The sequence below is a fragment of the Arachis hypogaea genome, chromosome 19 (genome assembly GCF_003086295.3).
Source record: "Arachis hypogaea cultivar Tifrunner chromosome 19, arahy.Tifrunner.gnm2.J5K5, whole genome shotgun sequence".
NCBI classification, from domain to species: domain Eukaryota; kingdom Viridiplantae; phylum Streptophyta; class Magnoliopsida; order Fabales; family Fabaceae; genus Arachis; species Arachis hypogaea.
The window spans coordinates 146,165,006-146,185,553 of NC_092054.1; the positions used below are offsets into that span (position 1 = coordinate 146,165,006).

At 32.9% G+C, this 20,548-nt stretch overlaps 3 protein-coding genes across 69 annotated transcripts; 1 reads left to right on the top strand and 2 right to left on the bottom strand.

The window, feature by feature from the left end:
- Positions 1-321: 321 nt before the first annotated feature.
- Positions 322-1,290, bottom strand: LOC112778980 (uncharacterized). Its single transcript, XM_025823240.1, has 2 exons — positions 948-1,290; positions 322-758 (listed from the first exon to the last, which is right to left on the bottom strand). Exons 1-2 carry the CDS (start codon positions 1,288-1,290, stop codon positions 322-324), a joined length of 780 nt encoding a protein of 259 aa, XP_025679025.1.
- A 4,232-nt stretch (positions 1,291-5,522) lies between these two features.
- LOC112775533 (DNA repair protein RAD51 homolog B) lies at positions 5,523-11,580 on the top strand. Of its 50 annotated transcripts, XM_072228993.1 has the most exons (13): positions 6,038-6,321; positions 6,505-6,556; positions 6,921-7,054; positions 7,485-7,638; positions 7,763-7,831; positions 7,919-8,078; positions 8,469-8,626; positions 8,736-8,961; positions 9,075-9,126; positions 10,046-10,190; positions 10,320-10,430; positions 10,530-10,823; positions 11,268-11,580. In XM_072228993.1, exons 8-12 carry the CDS (start codon positions 8,894-8,896, stop codon positions 10,577-10,579), a joined length of 426 nt encoding a protein of 141 aa, XP_072085094.1. In that variant the 5' UTR covers positions 6,038-6,321; positions 6,505-6,556; positions 6,921-7,054; positions 7,485-7,638; positions 7,763-7,831; positions 7,919-8,078; positions 8,469-8,626; positions 8,736-8,893; the 3' UTR covers positions 10,580-10,823; positions 11,268-11,580. The 50 variants fall into 50 exon arrangements, 48 of the variants coding, with proteins under 48 accessions (XP_025675011.1, XP_025675008.1, XP_025675010.1 ...); XM_025819226.3 differs by having other exon boundaries at positions 5,523-6,556; positions 6,674-7,054; XM_025819223.3 differs by having other exon boundaries at positions 5,523-6,556; positions 6,674-7,054; positions 10,689-10,823.
- A 1,151-nt stretch (positions 11,581-12,731) lies between these two features.
- On the bottom strand, positions 12,732-17,841 carry LOC112779231 (transcription factor ICE1). 18 transcript variants are annotated; one of them, XM_072227703.1, is made up of 9 exons: positions 17,657-17,813; positions 17,391-17,481; positions 17,260-17,317; positions 17,083-17,178; positions 16,296-16,632; positions 15,819-16,046; positions 13,659-13,767; positions 13,180-13,289; positions 12,732-13,044 (listed from the first exon to the last, which is right to left on the bottom strand). In XM_072227703.1, the coding sequence occupies exons 5-7, from the start codon at positions 16,389-16,391 to the stop codon at positions 13,708-13,710; spliced, it is 384 nt and encodes a 127-aa protein (XP_072083804.1). In that variant the 5' UTR covers positions 16,392-16,632; positions 17,083-17,178; positions 17,260-17,317; positions 17,391-17,481; positions 17,657-17,813; the 3' UTR covers positions 12,732-13,044; positions 13,180-13,289; positions 13,659-13,707. The 18 variants fall into 18 exon arrangements, with proteins under 18 accessions (XP_072083804.1, XP_072083805.1, XP_072083803.1 ...); XM_072227704.1 differs by lacking the exon at positions 17,083-17,178 and adding an exon at positions 16,903-17,028 and having other exon boundaries at positions 17,255-17,317; XM_072227702.1 differs by lacking the exon at positions 17,083-17,178 and adding an exon at positions 16,829-17,028 and having other exon boundaries at positions 17,255-17,317.
- Positions 17,842-20,548: the final 2,707 nt, after the last annotated feature.

Below are 20,548 nucleotides of genomic sequence, written 5' to 3' on the forward strand. Positions count from 1 at the left end.
GATAGACGTGGCTCTGTCGTATGAAATCACAAGCATCTAGGAAATACCTTCTCTGTTAGCCAGTATAGCTTTCTACAGGAATTGCGAAAAAACTTGACCGCATGCGATCTATGCCTGTGCCTTGCAACCCTTCTTGACGAATAATGCATTAAGACGATGGTAAGTAGACTTCACAATAGCACAAACTGGAAGGTTACTGGTACCCTTGAGAATAGAATTGATACACTCCGATAGGTTGGTTGTCATGTGACCGTATCGTCGGCCCTCGTCACGATGCTGCAGCCACTTCGGAGGCTCCAACCCTCGGATCCAGGCCATCATTTACAGAGAAGAGACTGGATCCTCGTTGCTAATTAACTCAAGGTAGTATTGTGCCTGGTCTTGTGTCTTGGAATACGCCGCGTTGACTAGGTGCCTTTTCGCTTCCTTGCTCTTGAAACTGGTTGCAAAGTTAGAGGCAATATGTCTCACACAGTACACATTGTGTTCCCATCCACACCCAGCCCGCTCTAAATCATCCTTTATTGCTGCATGCCGATCAGAGATAAGAAATATCCCTGGTTGAGTCGCTACATATCTCCTGAGGTTCGAAAGGAAAAAGAACCAGGATTCTTTGTTCTCCCTTTCGACAATCGCAAAAGCAACGGGCAGGATGTTGTTATTCCCATTCTGCGCTATGCCCATCAACAGGGTCCCTGTGTACTTACCATACAAGTGTGTTCCGTCTACGGAGATCAGTGGCTTACAGTGCTTGAAGGCTTCAACACGGGACGGAAACGACCAAAAAACTGATGAAACATGACACTGTGACAGTCCAACGTGTTGCCGACATAGTTCGGTCGGGTTTGGATATTAACAACTGTGCCTGACATGACTACACTTAATTAGAACCACACCGTAAGGACTCCAACTTATAAATTACCGTAACTTTAAAATGACAAAAATACCTGGAACAAAAGCTTGCAGTGCATTGAAATATCTCTGAAGCTGGTCATATGACTCCTCCCAATCACCATATATTTTGGCAATTGCCTTCTGCTTTGCGTGCCAAACCTTCTTGTAAGAAACCTTGTACCCGTAGGCTGCCTCGAATGATCCTTGCAACACCTTAATGCAAATAGTAGCATCTGCATGAACCATGGGAAATATATGCTGGCAGATGACGTTGCTATCAAGCTGAGCATGATCTTGAGACATGGAGCTGCCAAACAAGTGTGGGGCCCTTTGTATTTTCGAATTACCCAAAATTTGGAGGCCCTTGTCTTTGTAACCCATACCATCCAACGACATTGGTCCCCAAACTGCTTGCATCGACAGACATACCTAGCTTGATCTTACTCTACCACCTTGTATTTCGCACTTCTTCGAATGTTGTAGTTCTTTACAGCAAGCATCGCAGTTTCTCTATTCAGAAATTTCAAACCAACCTCCAACTCCATCTCACCGGACAAAGCATATTTGCTCGGTGTGTCTTCGGCGGTGGTCGGCATCATGGCACCAAGATTTAAAGACAGGTAGTAGCCTGGGGTACTGCTAGATCCACCACCACCCCCGCCCACAGCAACTGATTCGACACGATTTGGAACATCCCTTTCGTGGTAAACAGGTTGGGTTTTGGGAACCACTTCTGCTTCTTCACCACTATCATCTTCATCAGAAGTTTCTGCCAACCCGTCAACAATACCTTCTGGGGATGGAACACAGTTAGAAGGGGAGGGACATGAACGACAATTTGTTACAGTCTGACCAGGCGTCACAAAGGCATTGAAGGTTGGACTACGAGCTCTTAAAATCTCCTGACCTGGCATCAAATCTGCCACACCGAAATTTCCAGCTTGCTCCACATACATTATTGGAACTAGAGGAGCTTCCTCCAATATCTTGGAGATTTACACATAGTTCCAACGAGTAGATACTTCCAATGCTCCAATGGTAAGAAAACATCATCGAATCTTGTTGCTCAGATTTAATCTGCATTTTTTGATACGCAAACGAGTTGGCGACTGCAACTGGCATTCTGTAAGTCAACTTCGTGATTTCCTTCTTTCCGACCATACCGGTATTCATGAGGATCACATCTTTTAGCTCTTGCAATGATGTTTGGGGCGGGGTCACTATCCACAATGGATCATCACAAACAAATGTAATACCTTCAGATGTATGAAAAATTTCTCCATTAGGATATAGGATAACGTAGACATTTTCAGAAGTCATATGCATAACAACGTACCAACTTGAGTATTTTATAAAGAAGGTGAAGAGATGGAGATGGGAGAGAGTTGTTGGAGATGGAAGAGAGTGGTTGGAGATGGATTACTCGGAGACACAACAATGATTTCCAAATGTGGTTTTAAACTGGTTGCCACAGCCCTTTATATAGCGAAATCCATGCTCTATTTCACGGGAGGTGCACCTGAGTTGCTCCAATTCGTGTGGGGTGCAACTGAATTTGGGCCACCTCGCGTCTGGCATCCCGGTTATATGTCTCAGGTGCCATTTCGTTTGTATCTCTTAGGAAATGGCCCAATTCGTGGGTGCCCTACCTTAAATGCCCATTTTTTGTGCACCTGTCATATAATGGCAACCTGGCCCAATTCGTTGGCGCCTGGCTTGAGTTGGAGCCTAAACTCATTTCGTGGGTGGTGGCCGAGAGATAGTACTGTACATTTCGATAACATTTTTCATCGATGCGTATTTAGAGAAATAATAAATTTTGTTTACTTATTTCAATAAAAAAGCCGTTATTAAAGTCTATATTTATTGTAGTGGAAGTAGAACTTTTTTGTCTCTTTCCTTTCAATTTTATAAGTGACTATGTCAAAATATTATTTTGACCTGTATGATCTCATGTGTTTTGGTCATTTACGGTACTTTTATATTTATATATGTATATATATATATCCTAATTTGTCCTCGTGCTTATTGAGATATCAATACGCAATCTATTTAAAAGTACTTCACCCTTCTAATAAAAATAGATTAATTTTAAATATGTTCGTAGTTCATATAAATATAAGTTACTTTAATTATGGATAAAGTACATAATTTTTAACCATTAATATTTGGACTAAATCATAATTATTTTTTTAACATGTGAAATTTTTTATTTTTATTTCAAATATTTTATTTCATGTTATTTTCGTTATTAGATTAAAATTAAAACATATTTTTTCAAAAGTACTATATATTTTTTGTATTATTTGTCTTTTTTATTCTTCTATTACTTTAATTGTCAAATCACTATACAACCACTGCTGCAAATCCCATAATTGTGATTGCTACCGATACAACATAAAACATGATATAGAAGGGAAAAGATATATTCTTTTTGTAGAAAAAATTTAACTTCAATCAAAATATTAAAATAAAATAAAATATTTGAAATAAAAATAAGGCATTTTACATATTAGATAATTTAAAATTTTTTATTATAATTATTTTCATTATTTTACTATTAATAATTTAAAATTTTGATATTTAGATAATTCTAATATTATTTGAGTTATCTGCATAGAAGTAATATACACGTAAAAAACATATAATAAAGTTTAACTTTTATTACGATTTAATTAATTTTAAATAACATATATTTAGAAAATAATAAAATCTCACATTATATATAATTTCTAAAAGAAATGAATTTTAAAAAGAGATACGACAACCAGAGACCATTGATCACATATAAAGCTAAGGAATACACACATTCTTCGAGTCGCGTCTATTAATCATCGCCAGTGATGTGACAATAATTTTATCATTAAGATTAATATAAATATATTATAAATATAAATAAATAATAAAAGAAAAATAACTTTATTCCAAATACATTATCAATAAATTTATTTTTGAGAATACTAACTTTTTTATTTATTATAAAAAAATTCTCTTTATAAATAAATTATCAATTTTTTAATGAATTCCAAAAATAAAAGTAGTTGATTTGAGAAAAACTAAATAAATAAATAAATTTTAACTTTTACTCAATTTTTTTCTTTTATTAACATTAATTAAAAAATAACATCTAGAAAGAGTTTTTAACTAAAGTTAATATTCGATATATTTTGCTAACAAAATAAGTTGATGATAGTGTGCCTAACTAGAAAGTTCGGAAGCTTTCTTAATTTGTCGTATCCGCATGTCAAATACATTTTAGATATGACACTAATTAATATTTATTTGACATATTTATTTTTATGTTTAATCATATCTTAATAAAAAATAAAATTTTTGTTTAGATACATTTAGATATATTTAAATACTATTACGTGTCAATATGTCTAATTTTATTCTTAATATGTATTTTTAAAATAAATTTAAAAATAGTATATATTATTAATAATTAAAATAAAAAATATTTTAAATATTTTATATAATAAAAAATTTAAATATAATTAAAAAATTAATTTATATTTTAATATTAATAAAATACTAAAATATCATTATAATTTATCTAAAAAATATTTTATATTTTATATATAAATCATGTTCTTATATTTTATAAAAATTTTAAATTTATCTATTCATGTATATTTATATTAGTCTCCATACATAATAGATACCCATATTTTGTATCTGACATACATTTTATTAAGACAGCTCATTTCAATTGTCTCAATCAATCGTGAAGAGGGGAAAAAAATCTTATCCTACATATGTGATGATATGTGTGATATATGTGACGTGTGTGTAATTGTATTATCTAAATAATTTCTTTTATCAATCAGGTATATACATGAAAAAGAAATTCAACAATCGACCAACTATAAAGGAATACAACATGCTGGAAAAAAGAACGAGTTCGTTATATTTTTATATATAGTTATAATTAAATTTCATAAATAATATAATTTAATTTATATTTGTAGTTAAATTTTATAAATAATATCATGATTATCATCAATCAATGCCTGAAACTTGTGTAAAGCCTTTAGCCATTAGACATGCCTTGTACTGTTTAATGGTCCCGTGGAGATTATGTTTAAGTTTAAACACCCACTTGGACCCAATTATTTTTTTTTTAATTGGTAAGGGAGTGAGCTGCCAAGTTTAAAGATGATGAAGAACATTGAATTTGTCCTTAATAGCACTTTCCCAATGAACATGATCTGTTGTCTCTTCATAACACTTTGGTTCATTATCAGTGGATGGCCAAGGAGAAGGACTTACGAAAATTAGAAAGTACATTATAAGCTACAAACTGTGAGATGGGATAACGTGAGATTGTTTCCGTTGTAGTGTTCATGCACTGGAAATCCTCTTAAGTGAGCTGGTCTTTTCTTTTCTCTAGTGGACCGTCATGGTGGTAATTGAGAATCGGGAAGTAATGCATGAGGCGGCATATGGGTGTGAATTAGTACAGTGGCTAATGACTCAACAAATGGATCAACTAAAGATTCGGGGATATGTGCATTAGGGACTTCAATGTGTGTTTTATGCAAAATATGTGTAGTGCGTGGACTAGTGATTGCTTCATCGTAAATGAATGAATTAGATGCATGAATGTTACTCTTTTGTGATGCAAAGGGAACCTCGGTCTTATTGATAAATTAAAAGGGAAGTGAGTTTCATAAAAATGAATGTTTTGAGACATAAATATTTCTCTTGAATGCATATCTAGTAAAACAAATCTTTCGGTCCCTCCCTAAATCCTAAGAAGGTGCACTTTCGTGCTCTTGGATCAAGTTTCAATCTACAATGCTCACTACTATAAAACTAGTTATTACAGACGGATATTTCCGACGGATTTTATCCCACTGAAATACAGACGAAATTTCAGAGGAATTTTTTTGTCGAAAAACAAAAAAAATAGATTAGCATAAATTACAGACGGAAAAGAGAATCCGTCTATAATTCTGTCGGAAAAATTAATTTTTTTTCGCGAAATAATTACAGACGGATTTTCCATCTGTAATTAAGCAGACAAAATACGCATTTTATTAAATTATTACAGACGGAAAATCCGTCTGTAATTTAAAATTTCCGTCGGAAATATTAGAATAAAGATTTGAAGATCACGGTTATCTCTTCATTTCACACTACACTCTCGCGATTCCTCACTCATCCCTCTGAATGCTTCATCGGCGGCGCTATCAGCCGTGCACCGCCGTCTCACGGAACCTCCATTGCACTCTACTTCCATCGGCCTTGCTCGCATCACTCCCTTCTGTCGCACCCCTTCCCGGTTCTTCTTCGTCGCACCCCTTCCGTCGGCCTTGCTCGCATCGCTCCCTTTCGAACCCTAATGTGCGTTTCTCTCTTCGATCTCGCCATGTTTGCTCTTTTCCACTGTGTTTCTCTCTTCGATCTTGCCTCAGCTATGCAGTTAACCCTAATCTCCTTTCTCTTTCATCGCTGTTTTCTTTCTTTCAATACCATCGCTAACTCTAACTATATTATCCTATTTTCCATCGCTAACTATGATTCTATTTCCTATTCTATGATAAGAACTTGTAACGGTTATAGTTTTTTATTTTGTGTTCTTATAAACTTGTTCGTGAAATCAAGGTTCCTGAATGCATTGACTAGTTTCATTTTTATTGCTGAGGAAGAGGAGGAGGTATGCATCTGCATTTTCTGTTGTCATATATGTTTCATGCAAAACTGTTTGAAATTTTACTTGAACAATATGTTGCCTTGTATTTAATTTCTTTTTTCGTTTTTGGTTATTAAACAGGAAGTAGAGATAGAGTATGTAGAAGGTTATGATGAACTTAAAGAGGAAGATGACATGGAGGATTTTGTTAATTTTAGATACATTTCAATTCTATTTTTATGTATTAGTCTATTATTTTTCTTATATGTTGGAGGTGAAAAGTTGTGCATGTGGAGTTGGAGCTCTGTGGTTGAGTTTAGAAAAATGAAATAAACTAGGAAATGAACGCATTTGAAAATCAAAAGCATAACAGAATTTTCTAATGCAGCTGGAATCTCTGAAGATGAAGAGGCAGAAGCAGCTGCTCAGAGAAGGGTGAAACAGAAGAATAAGTTAGCTTCAATAAAATCTGAGAAGGATTCTGTTGATCTTAAATCAAAGAAGGCAAAGGTCCTTGTTGAGGTAAATCTATATTGCGCCCTTCAATTGAAAAAATGATATAATTTCTCTTTTAAATGCTGGTTTTTGTTCTGATATAATTTGTTACTTTGTTTCTTAAGATCTTGTTGCTTTGAAAATTCATGTGACTATTTTCATATGGTACCAATTTCAAATATAATCTAATAACTTCATTTATATATCTTACGTAAACTGAGGAAATGTTGGTGATTTAGTTCATGAGTGCAAGAAGAAGCCGAGAAAAATAGAGCTTGTGAGAGATAATTCTCTTAGATTCATAGAGTAATGAACTAGAAAACTGAAATGTACAAGGGAACTAACTATTTATACTATCATAACAGTTAAACAGTTATTTATATCATCCATTACATATTTGCATCGCGTAATCTTAACATATTTATTTATAACAAATGAAAATACTGCAACATGACAGAGTAAGAAGAGTCCTCAGGAGTTTGCAGAGCAAATTGTTGAAGAGGCACATGTATATAATGGCTTCAATCTAGTTTGTGTTGATATTTGCAGCTTCAATCTAGGCTGCTCAGAAAGGTATAATGAGTGTATGGGACAAAGCTGATATCATAAAGGTATTATGATATATAACACTTTGCAATTTGTATCTATTTTGATTTCTTTTTTCATTTTCTTTTGATTTCTTTTTTCATTTTCAATTTGTATCATATTTTGTGCTTACCTTGCAAAGAAATAAAGTGTATAGGACTCAATTGGAGGATTAGTCTTAGCATGAGTGATCCAAATCTTGTTCCACTTCTTATCCAGGTTCTTTAATCCATTTTCTTTTACTTTATTTTTATTCTTTTTAATTATATTAATTATAGACCAAGCTTAGCTGGTAAGGATGACCAGGGGGTAAAACGCATGAACCTGATTGCTCGTGCTGCTGAGTCAATTGCTGATGGGGATCTAGTGAATGTACAGATTCGAAGATATCGACAGTGGGGATCTGACCTTGATTATTTTAATGGTAGCTGCTGCAGCTTCATTAGTACTGGGGATAAAATCTGAGGTGAGAAAACATGGCAGAGTTATAATGTTCCTTTATAGCAGAAACAAGTATCCTGCAGCTTCATTATCTCCATTTTGTTTCATTTGCCTTATTTTATGTTTGTGTAATGCTTCAAGTGTAGTAATATTTTCCTCTTATTTATTTAGAAATTTTTTTATGTTAATCATAGCTTTTATTGGATACCTTGCTATTTAGAAAATTGTTGTTTCATGAATTGGACAAGGCCTTGTAATTATTCTGACTTACTGCTTTGCATAATTATTGTGTCTTATCTGTTTACATCTTAAAATATTAGATTTTGTGAGCATGATTACTTTTGCTTAATTCACTATCAATTCTTCTATTCCTTCTAAGAGAACTGAATTGAGATATTGCATTATCTTGCTGCAGGCAGGAGGTCTTGTTTTTAGATAATGAGATTGCCTTCAATGAGGCTATCATTGAAGAAAGAGAGCAAGGCATTCAAGAAATTCAGCAGCAAATTGGTGAAGTAAATGAAATTTTTAAAGATCTTGCTGTGCTTGTGCATGAATAGGGAGCTATGATTGGTAACTTTCACCTCTATTCTAATTGAGTACATCTCCGTCTTAATCCCAAGTTTTTTATTTGTCCAGAACTTCTCATCTGATCTGATGCCGAGAGTTTATATTTTTTTAGATGATATTGGGTCCAACATTGAGCAGTCTCATGCAGCAACTGCACAAGCAAGATCGCAACTTGCTAAAGCTTCAAAGACTCAAAGATCAAATTCTTCTTTGGTAATATACATTGTGTAATATTTGCTTTAAGATTTCACCTCTCACGTGTTGTTTTAGATGTTGGGTGTGAGAGCCGTGCTTCCTTGTTCTTCTTTTTCTTCTTCTGAGCTCAACCCTGCAATTCGGTCAGCTACTGACCAAACTATATCTTATCTGATTCTCTTTCATGGTTTTAGACTTGTTGGGCCTTTCTTAAACATATGTTTCTTTGTTGTTTCATGTTTGCTTATGTTGATAGGTCAGAGGTTTCATTTTCTGTTGGGTCTTGCCTCCTTCCTCATCCAGACAAGGTACTAAGAGTGCTAAATTCTGATTATTTAGCATATAGCTCGGTATTCTATTTGCTCTTCCAACTCCTTTGCTATCTCACTCTTTCACCATATAGCTCGGTATTCTATTTGCTACTTCATTCATTATTCAGATAATTTCTTTTTCTTATTTAACTCTGTTTATTCAGCTTTTCATTTTTCGCTGTTTGAATCTACATGCTTTATGGATTGAGATATATAAATCTTTGGGCTTGAGATTGCAGCTTATTCTTCAATGGTTGACTGGGATATTTGTGCTTATCTATGGTTTGAGATGGAGGGGGCCGGGTAATGAATACTTAATCATTTTTAATATTTTGAAATTTTGGGATTCTGGTCTATAAGAATGTAGATGAATATAATTTATGTTGTATAAAGTCATAAACTAAAAGGATCTGATAGATGCCAATTAAGTTGTATCATAATCAGTAATAGAAAATTTGAAATGTAGAAAACAGAATACTAATGTTTTTATGCTCATTTTCTATATGGAAAGGAAGCAAAATCTGCAAACTAATGTTTATTTTGTTTGAAATCAATCATCATAAAACTCTGTCTTCACTCTTCAAAAATTGCAACAACCTCTTTCGTCATTTCCATACCTCTTCTTCCTTCTCCTCTCTTCAAAGCTTTGTCTGATTTTTTGCCTGTGTACTGTGTAGAATTCAACTTCTTACTTTCATCCCCCACTTCTCTCTCTTCTCCCCACGCTTCAAAAAGACTATATTTGTAATCCCCACTTTCCCTATTGAACAGCTTCAGGTCACTAATCACCTTTTTTCTATTTTGGAATTTCCCTAGGATATTATATTGTTGGTGCTTCAATTTACAGCTTAGTGATTACAGTAGGTGATGATTTGACTGTTTAAGTCCCTAATGCGGGTATTTACTATTTACACAGGCATCAGGCATAGCTGCCTTAGACATTAAGAAGCTTAAAGATGCAGGTATTTGCACTGTTGAATCTGTTGCTTACACTCCTAGGAAGGATCTGTTGCAAATTAAAGGTATCAGTGAGGCTAAAGTTGACAAGATTATTGAAGCAGGTATGCACCTCCTGATATATTTTACTTTGCTAATACGGTATTTTCTTCAATTTCAACACTCAAGAGCATCAGCTATAAGCACATTAATTGTGAAACCTTACTGATCTTCTGATGCTTGTTTATTGACAGCTACTAAGTTGGTGCCTATGGGTTTTACTAGTGCGAGCCAGCTCCATGCTCAGCGGATGGAGATCATCCAGATAACAACTGGATCAAGAGAGCTTGACAAGATATTGGAAGGTGAGACATCTCTAATAAAGACATTGCTTACAAGTGGATTTTATGGATTGTGTTTTTCATTGATGAAGTGTCATAATTCAATATGGTTTCTTCTACTAGGAGGAATTGAAACAGGTTCTATCACTGAGTTGTATGGTGATAGAAAATGAAATACCCCCAGAATTCCTAAACACTTTGTTGAATATGGCACCAAGTCAAGAGGAAGAACGAATCAGATTGGGCATTGAATTTGTTGAGCATTGAATTGAATCACTTCAGGATATATGGTGTGGCCCTGGAATTGGATTCGCATCAGATCATGCTTCTGCTTCTGTGGATTGTGTGGTGGCAAGGAAGAATGCTTCTTCAAGAAGGAACCTTGATGCTGTTGAGAGAGCAACACATAGGGAAGAGGTATTCTTCTTTCTCCATCATCATCTTCTACTTCAATTCTTACTGTTTTCTTTTTTTTATTTAATTGATTCATTTATGTTGTTTTCTCTTCAGACATTGCATTTTCATGTTCATATAATTGTTGTGAATTGAGGCCTCTTCTCTTCCTCAACTCAATGACAGTTCTTGATTGCTTAATTGATCAAAGACTTGTATAAAGTATCCAGTCACTGAATTGAATATGAATCACTTGCTTTTAGACTTGTTCTGGTTTATTGCATTGTGTGCATTACATGTTCCAAATCTGCTATTGCTATTTGGCAGCGTCCATGATCTTTAAAAAGAACTAACCTTGAGAAATCTATGGAAGAGTTCCAAATTGTTGCAGGCAGATACTTGAAATTTAATCAAAAGTAACTGCAGTGGTAACAATTCCTTTTTGGTTCTTTTTTCTAATAACTGCAGTGTAGATCGGATATAGTAAGGTAGACATCCTCTGCTCAGAAAGTGGGAAGCAGCGAATAATTTTGATGGACCAAGAATCTCAAGAAGCAAGTATATTGCCATCATCACTAAGAAGTTCAAGAAAGAATGAAGCTATCCATAAATTAGGATATTGAATCTTGATGAGTCCACTAGTAGTTATTTGTCATCTAATGTATTTAGATTGTATTATTGTATGGAAATAATTGCTTCTTATTATAAAGAAAGCGTTTTGTACTCACTGGTGTGTTTTTCTATTTATACCATCAATAAAAATTTGTATTTATTAAATTTATATTTATTTTGTATGAAACAGGTTTATTTTTGTAATAGAAAAATTTTAAAAAAAAATATTTTACCTTACCGATGTATTTACAGACGGATTTTCTGTCTGTAATCAGAGTGTAAGATGGTTTTCAAATGGAAAATCTGTCGGAAAATCCGTCTGTAATTACAGACAGAAAATTCGTCGGAAAATCCGTTTGTAATTACAGACGGAAAATCCGTCGGAAAATTCGTCTGTAATTACAGACAGAAAATCCGTCGAAAAATCTGTCTGTAATTACAGACGGAAAATTCGTCGGAAAATCCGTCTGTAATTATAGACGGAAAATCCGTCGGAAAGTTCGTCGCCTTTGGGAAATGGATAGAAAATTTACAGAGGGAAAATCCGTCGGTAACTTGTAAAAATCCGTCTGTAATTTTTCGACGGAAAAAATATCCGTCGGTAAATAATTTCCGACGGGGCTTTTACAGAGGGACAAAATCCGTCGGTAATTTCGTCGGTAACCAAAAATCCGTCTGTAATAAAGACTAAATTCGTCTGTAAATCTGTCTGTATTAATCCATTTTCTAGTTGTGGCTAAGCACCCGAAAACCTTTAAGTCCGATAAGTTAGGAAGTGATGAATAAAAAACTTGATATGGTGATTAATTTTATAAGAGAGTTGAAGAAATTCGATTAATAATGTGAACAGCATGAGAGATATATAGCAAAATTCCAAAAGCATTTTGGAATGTTGGAGTGAAATAAAATGGCCCTTCACTATTAGAAATATCACTTTTAGTGGCCCTTTATTTTGTATTTAGCGGTAATAAAATTAGCCGCTAATACTTTTACCGGCAATTAGACATTAGCCGTCTTATACTTTATTGCTAAAAGGTTTAGTGACAATTATAACAATTGCCGATAAAGACCCTTTTAATGACCGCAAAAATCCTAGCTACAACTTTTAATGGCAATTTATATGGCCGCTAAAACCAATTCTAAAATTTTCATGCTATTTATTTTTAGTTGTTATTGTTATTACCGCTAAAAATTTAAGTCTTTTTTTAATTATAATTATTGTTGTTACACACTAACCTCCTATTTTTTTAATTTCAAAATTATTTTTTCAACACTTATTATTAAAAATAATACATAATTCCAACAAAATGAAACATTCTATTACATTCATAATAACAAATTTTATTATAAATTTTGTTCAATATCAACTCTTAAAATACAATTTTGCTCGAACAAACTAGCCACAAAGTATTCCAATGACAAATCTCAATAATTACATTAAAGAAAATTTTTTCCTGATAAATTTCACACTTAAAATGAGATGCATAACATAATTATATATATAGATATAATACTACAAATTCACACCTCCACAAGCATACAAACTCTCAATGTTCCTAAGAAGTTGCCACTTCTGTGTAACCTTCAAAGAAATCAATAGATGGATCGTCTTCAGGAAGTCAATAAGCCCATCCTACACCAATAAACCAAACAACATCACCCAAAGAAAGAGATATAAATGTGAAGAAAAAATATACAAGAATCTTTATAACTTAATATTAGGATGAGAACATATAGATAAATAGGATACAATATAAATTTTAGATACCTGAAAATTTTGGTAAAGCAAGGTCCCAATCAATGCTGCAGTAGAGTATTCCTTGCATTTAAGCTTCTCATCTAGGACAGTTCTCCTAAGGCAACTAAAATTGCTAGCAACTTGAAAAGTACCTTTTTGTTAGCAATAAACTCAAATATGAGCTAACACACAATAAACCAAAAATTAAGGCACACTAAATAAATCAAACACTATCTCAGCATGATATATGATGGCAAAGAGTCTCTAAACTGAATAAAAATCAATAAATACAGATATAAAAGAGGCAGTTTTAAATTGCAGGGAGACACAGTAGGCCAACAGCTACCCATAATCCTAAGTAATACATTGAAACAAAAATTTTCATATCCACTTACAAAAAAAGTTACCCCAGCATCATAGAGAATCAACACTAAGCTAGGTATTTTCTTGCTAAAAATGTAGAGATAAGTGTACATCATAACAGTTGTTTTTTGAATAATAGTCTCTACCTCTTTTAAATATTTTTGTCAGTACAATTCTTTAATGCTCAGGAAAACTTTAGCAATCTCTTCTCTCTGCCTGACCCTTATTCATTGCACTCCCTGCAGCCAAATAAACCTATACAAGCTAGCTATAAGAACTTGCTTTTTACAACCTAAAATAGTTGAAAAATGAGCGTATATTATTATAGAAAACTATGCAGATTATATGTGTAAATAAAAAACTACTTAGCGTTTGGAAACTTTAATTTATACATATAAAAAATTTAAAGAATCCTAGAAAATATATAAAGCATACAACTAATAATATATGCCTTCATTACCATTATTATTGAACCAAGTGAAGCTTGAGGGACGATATCAGCTTGTGAGCAAGCTCGAATTTGAAGAAAAGGATGTCACAACCTTAACTCCTACGGCAAATGGTAAGAGATTAGACAATCTCTTCTTTGCGAAAAAAAAAGAGGTCTTAATGACCTTGTTTCAACAACATGAAAATGTTGCTCATAATGAAATACTGGCATCTATAGTCTGTGCACCATCACCAGGTATCTACCATGCTTTATCAGTGTCAAATCATGCATTAGGACCACATGATTGGGTCACAGATACAGGGGCCACTGCCATGTATCATTTTCTTTAAAATACTTTACATCTTTTCAAAAAATAAAACCAATTTTAGTAAAGATGCCAATCGGTTCACAAATAGTCACCACTATATGTGAAACTTTGTTTTTCACAGACAACTTCTATCTAAACAATGTTCTTTATGTTCCTTCTTTTCTTTTAACCTGATCTCAGTATCAAAAGCCACTGAAGCACTATGTTGTCAATTTTTGTTCACTCACATAATTTGTAAGATTCAAGATCAGAAGAGTTTGGAGATGACTGGCACTAATGATGTTGAGGATGGGTTGTACATATTGAAAAGAAAACAAATTGAAGAGGGGATTGCATACATGCACATAAAGGAAGAAAAGGTTCACTCACTTATAAATCAAAAGGCACGCAACAACAACAAAGAAAGCACAAATTTGACCAAAGGGCTAGAAAATGCATCTTATTAGGATTTAAATCTGGAGCCAAAGGATACTTATGGTTGGACTTAAGAAACAAAGAAGTTTTTCTATCTTGAAATGTGTTTTTTTATGAATATTATTTTCCATACAAACATAATTGAATCTCAATGGAGGTAACATCAAAGCCTGCTCAATCTAACTTACAGAAGTGCATTCATGATACTATCTAAAATGATCATGCTATTAGTTCGAATAATTCAGGCTCTTTGATCAAGCCACTGTCCATACGCAATCATTGTGACCTAATTACAATTCTCATATTGCAACTAGTACGCTTTTGATTTTTGGTGTGGGAGAGAGAATGGTGTATATCAATATGGTGTGAGCAGAGGAGTGTTTTATTTGGCTATGGGATGACACAAATCGGAGGCACCGATTTGTGATTTCGAAAATAAAAAAATTTTAATGTTAAAATTGGACTGTTCGAATTTTATTTTAACAAATAAAAAATACAAATCGTACCATCCGATTTGGAGTTTAATTTTTTCTTTAAGCAAATCGGACCCTCCGAGTTGTAATTTATTTTTTTCATCAAACAAATCGGACCGTACGATTTGAATAAAACACCATATGAAAAAAAAACACATAATTTTCCAATAACAATGTATTACACATATATTTAACCAATATAAAAAAAAATTAGCCCAACTAGTACTCCCGCATGTAGTTTAGAGAGTGATAATGATTTATTTCATGCATCATCAAATTTCACTAGCTCTTTAAATCATGCATTCATAGATAGTATACCAGCACTTTTAGGAAATGCATCACAACATTTAGAAACCCTTATTGCAGCTAGGCATGTGAAATTTTATATTATAATCCATATGTATCACACATTAGCAGAAATTTGAAATGACATGTTTATGCAAATTTATCAATTCAATATTTTTGGCAGGTTGGTTGTAATTCATGCAAAAAAAAATATTCATTCAAGTTCCATGCTCTAAATCATCACAAAATTTACATCCATGTGCAACTTTTTGTCCCTGTGAGCTCCAGATAAACGTGGTTCCAATTGTAACAATTTTGCAAGCAACAAGCTATACTGTCAACCAAGTATCTTGCAACGAGGTGATAAAAGATTTACCTTTGCAAGTTGATTTTTGGGGCTTGGCAAGACACCAGGATACAGTTCTTCCTTCACCCGGCATGGAAGGGTTTGCGGCGTGGGTGTCAAAGGTTGAAGGCTGGTGGTGGAAGATTGCAGCGAAGGGCCAGGTGGAGTTGACTCCAGTTCATTGTAAAGATCATTAATCCACTGTAGTAACTCCCTCAAGTAGTCGATTGCATCCCCAAGTATCGAAGCCCTATCCATCTATGAACAATGAAATACATTAGAATGTATAATAATCCCTAAATTCTTAACACATCAAAAGAATGCATTAACTAATTAACAGCATAATCTAAGCTAGAACTTGTCATGAACATCTATGTGACCAGTAATTCAACAAGACATCAAGGCATCAACATCAGCCAATTGATATAACACTTAAACAAATCAACAATTATAACTACTATTCTCACTCAATAGTCCAAATATCAAAAGGCTTCACAAATCACAAACCTTGCTAATCTTTGGCACAACAGACCTAAGCATGTACAACCTATCATTAAGCTTCTTCTTGCGCTGCCTCTCGGCCATGAGATTCTTTGCCGGCATTCCTTTCTTCTTCCCTTTCTGATCTCCACCATTGACACCGCCACTCAAGCTCAAATTCCCATTCCCTCCGCCACTATGATTCCCATTCTCCTCCACCACCACAGCCTTACTACCACTCTCAACATTCTCATCAGAATCATAATTCCACACTGACAGTTGGTCCAAGAATCACTTTATGAATTATTGCATACCCACATGCATCATTAGAAAATCAACATCTCACCATACATTTAACACATGCCTGAGAAGATCAACTAGAGTTAGGCAAAAGCCAGCACACTTGCAAGATTTTTAGTGTTTACAAACCAGCACCTCATACCATGCAAGATATCCCATTTCAAATTATGTGAGTTACCAAAATTTGTCACAGTCACATAAAACACTTGCTTTATCTATAACTAAGCTCATATAAAACCAAATAAAAAGCACACACATACCTATTGTAATAAAAATTTTATAGGATGACGGTATGGTAGCCAAGACTCCAATCTATAAGCTACCATATTCATACCTCTTAGATGAATCTCTTCAATAACCTATATAAATCAAGTGCGGAACATGATGAATTCTTCATTTCATCACCACTTCCTTCTGTTTCTATCTCCATGGTTATTGATATGAACATTTTTATAATTACCTATAAAATAATTTTCTAATTAACAATGAAAATCTTTTAAAAGCATTCACTTACAGGTTTCATATAAGAGGCCTTTTTTAAAGCAGAACCAATATGCAGAACTTCATTATACACTTCCTTATATGTTTTCCAAGCATATGGTAGTCCAAACTATTAACAATCACAAATAAAATATCAATTATCTTATGTTCTTGCCATGAGAAAATAAACTATTACAGTGATGTACATTACAAGATGTGCCAGGCCTTTATAAGCTCGATGTGTTCAACACTGATGGCGGATTCCACGACTGCGATGAATTCTAAAGAAGTTTAGAAAATAGTAGGAAAAAATGATAAAGTCAAAAAAATAAATCAAATTACCAGAATTTAAAACCGATAACGCATTGCTGAATTATTGAGCAAAGAAAACCCTCAAAATTTTGATTCTAAATCACTGAATGACGAGTTCAACCTGCAATAAGTGCATGCGATTTGGATCAAAACTAAGAATAGTAGAATCCAATGTGGGAGAAAAGTTAACTTAGATAAAACTAAAAATTGATAAGAGATATGGAAAAAGGATGTAATAGAATACAAATTGGGAGCACAAGAATCAGAATTGAGAGAGAATTAAGGAATTTATATACCTGATTACTAGAGCGCAATTGAGATTTTAATCGAAATCAACACAAGTTTGTCCAAGAAAAGGATTCAAAACGCGATTAAGATGGCGTGGTTATCACTTCTCATAGAGAATAAGGCACTGAGAGAGTTGTTTGTGTGAGGAAGAGTGGCGAGGCATAGAGAGTGATGATTTCGAGTTTTATGGTTTAGTTTTTTTATTTTTAAAATTTTAGCTTTTTTTAGTGGCAATAGCTGAAATGGCCATTATAATCTATAGTATTAATGACAAATATATAATTGCCACTAAAAATGGTTTTGAGAAGAAAATTTACGGCAATAATACTATTGCCGCTAAAAGTTTGTCGCTAAAAATTTTTTTTCTTGTAGTACTTGTAACAGCTAGTATGTGTTGGTGCTTCCTCTCAACAATTCCATTTTATTGAGGAATTTTTGCACACGATTTTTGATGCACAATACCAGTGTATGTTTTCATAAAAAGATTTCATTAAAAATTCTGGCCATTGTCACTTCTTATAATTTTTATTTGTTTATTGAACTGAGTTTTTGCAAAGTTAACTGAGATTTTGCAAAGTTAACAAACGATTGTAAAAGACTACTTGCTTTTAATTTTATTTTCATGAAATGCACTGAAGTGTATCTTGACTTATCATCAACAACATTTAAAATATATTTGTGTCTATTTGTTGAAGAAATTGAAAGAGGCCTCCATATATCTACATAAATCATGTCCAAACAACATTCAAAAACGTTATTACTCAAAGAAAAGGGTAACAATTTTTGCTTAGCTAAATGACATGCATCACTTGGACTATTTGTTTTATTATGAATGATAAAGCTAAAATCTTTTTTCATGGCAATTAGCCTTTTACATGGTAAATGTCCTAGTCTATAATTCCATATATCCTTGTCTGTTATTGCTTGTACGTGCATGATGCATGATGCATGATGCATGATTGGTTTTGCTACAGTTTTATTACTTGAGAATCTAGTACATAGAGACCACCAATAGCTTTAGCTCTCGTTCCCAATCATCCTCATGGAGTTGCAGTCCTAGATCTCACAGTGTATCTGAAATAGTTAGTTTGCAATGCAGTTTGACAGTAATATTGGGCACGGAAATGAGCTTGTAATTGAAAGAAGGTATGTATAATGCATTTTTCAAATACAATTTTTCAAAAAATACAATTGTCTATTTCGATTATGTTGCTTGTGGTGTATGAGTCATTTGGCAATTTCATAAGAATTAGATCAATTGTGTAATATGTTTGAAAATCTTCAAGGGAATATGATACGTGGTATGTAGCACCTGTATCTATTACCCATGAAGTGCACTTATTTTCAGAAAATTTTAGGTCTTTAACACTTGTTTTAAAGTGAAGAAGATGCACTAAATTACCTTGAAGAAGTAGTGGCTGTGATTGTGCCACATTTTGATTTGTGCTATGAATTGGTTTTATCTTATGGTTACCTAAAAAGACTAGTAATGCTTGTCGTTGCTCTGCAGTAAATCCGGACTCGACAATTTCATATTTGGTTTAGGGAAAAGAAATATAAAATAAGAATGGAAAAAATTTTGCTACTATTACAGCCAATTAAGCATCTTAAGTAGTAATTTAAAGTGTTTAAAATTGAATAGAATAAAATATCAATTCATTATTTGTTATTTTTGTGTCGTTCTTCAACTGATGTATATTGAAGGAACCATTTCTAATGATTTACATCTCAAGCATCGATGCTTAGCATTTTTTCAAATCTTTATCTCATCATAAAAACTTGTGATAGAACTTAGATTTTGTATCATTTCATTTTTTTTTTAATTTTCTACATAGTTTTTATCTTTATTTTTTTTATTTTTATTTTTTATTTTTTGTAGTGAAAGATTCGTTCCAAAATTTTGATATCATTAATAATAAAAATTAATAAATAAATATAAAAGTAAAATAATTTAAAACGGTTGAGTATAAAATTGAGATAATTTAAAACTTACAATATTTGGCTGTTATATATGAGAAAACTGACAATATTGTTATGATTCTGTGGTATGCATGATTCATCATCATATAGTAGTTCTATAAAATGATATATAATTAGGGAATACATCTGTTTATTTGACCCATTTGACGTTGTATATTATTAATTAGAAAACTACTGTCATATATTATTATGATTATGTGATATGCATGCCTCATTATCATAGTTCTATAAAATGATATATGATTAGGAAATGGATTTGTTTATTTGACCCATTTTGCATTATTGTTGCTATACATTTTTTGGAGTGGTATTATTTTTTATTAATAAAATAAATAAATCAGACGATTTTAATTGTCTTCATATTCAAAAGAACGTGCAGAATAGATTATATATATTCCATTTAGCAGAGGGTAACGCATATATATATATATATATATATATATATATATATATATATATATATAGGGTTTTACTAGGTAGACAATAACTTTTATAAATAATGTAAATAATGAGTTTTAGAATTGATCCAATAAAGTAAAAAAAATACTTTATTTCTAAATTTTTGTCTAAACCATAACATTAGAATAACCATCTGCATATTTAGTGAATTGAATATCCAACCATTGTTAAGTATTAACTATGCATGAGTAAATCGAATAATATATATATATGAACTCTACCATACCCTCTGTAAAATAAAGGGTAAATTACCCCTTGTGGCATATATAATGATTATTGATAAATTATCTTTCAACCAGAGTTCCAAAGTTCGAATGAGATTGTGAAATCTAATTACTATCTCTAATACGATCGCTAAAAAATCCTAAAAACAAGAGAGCTAAAAAATTGATAGAAATTTCTGATATATTAGTTAAACATGATGGTAATTGGTGCATGAAATAAGACACCAAGATATTTTT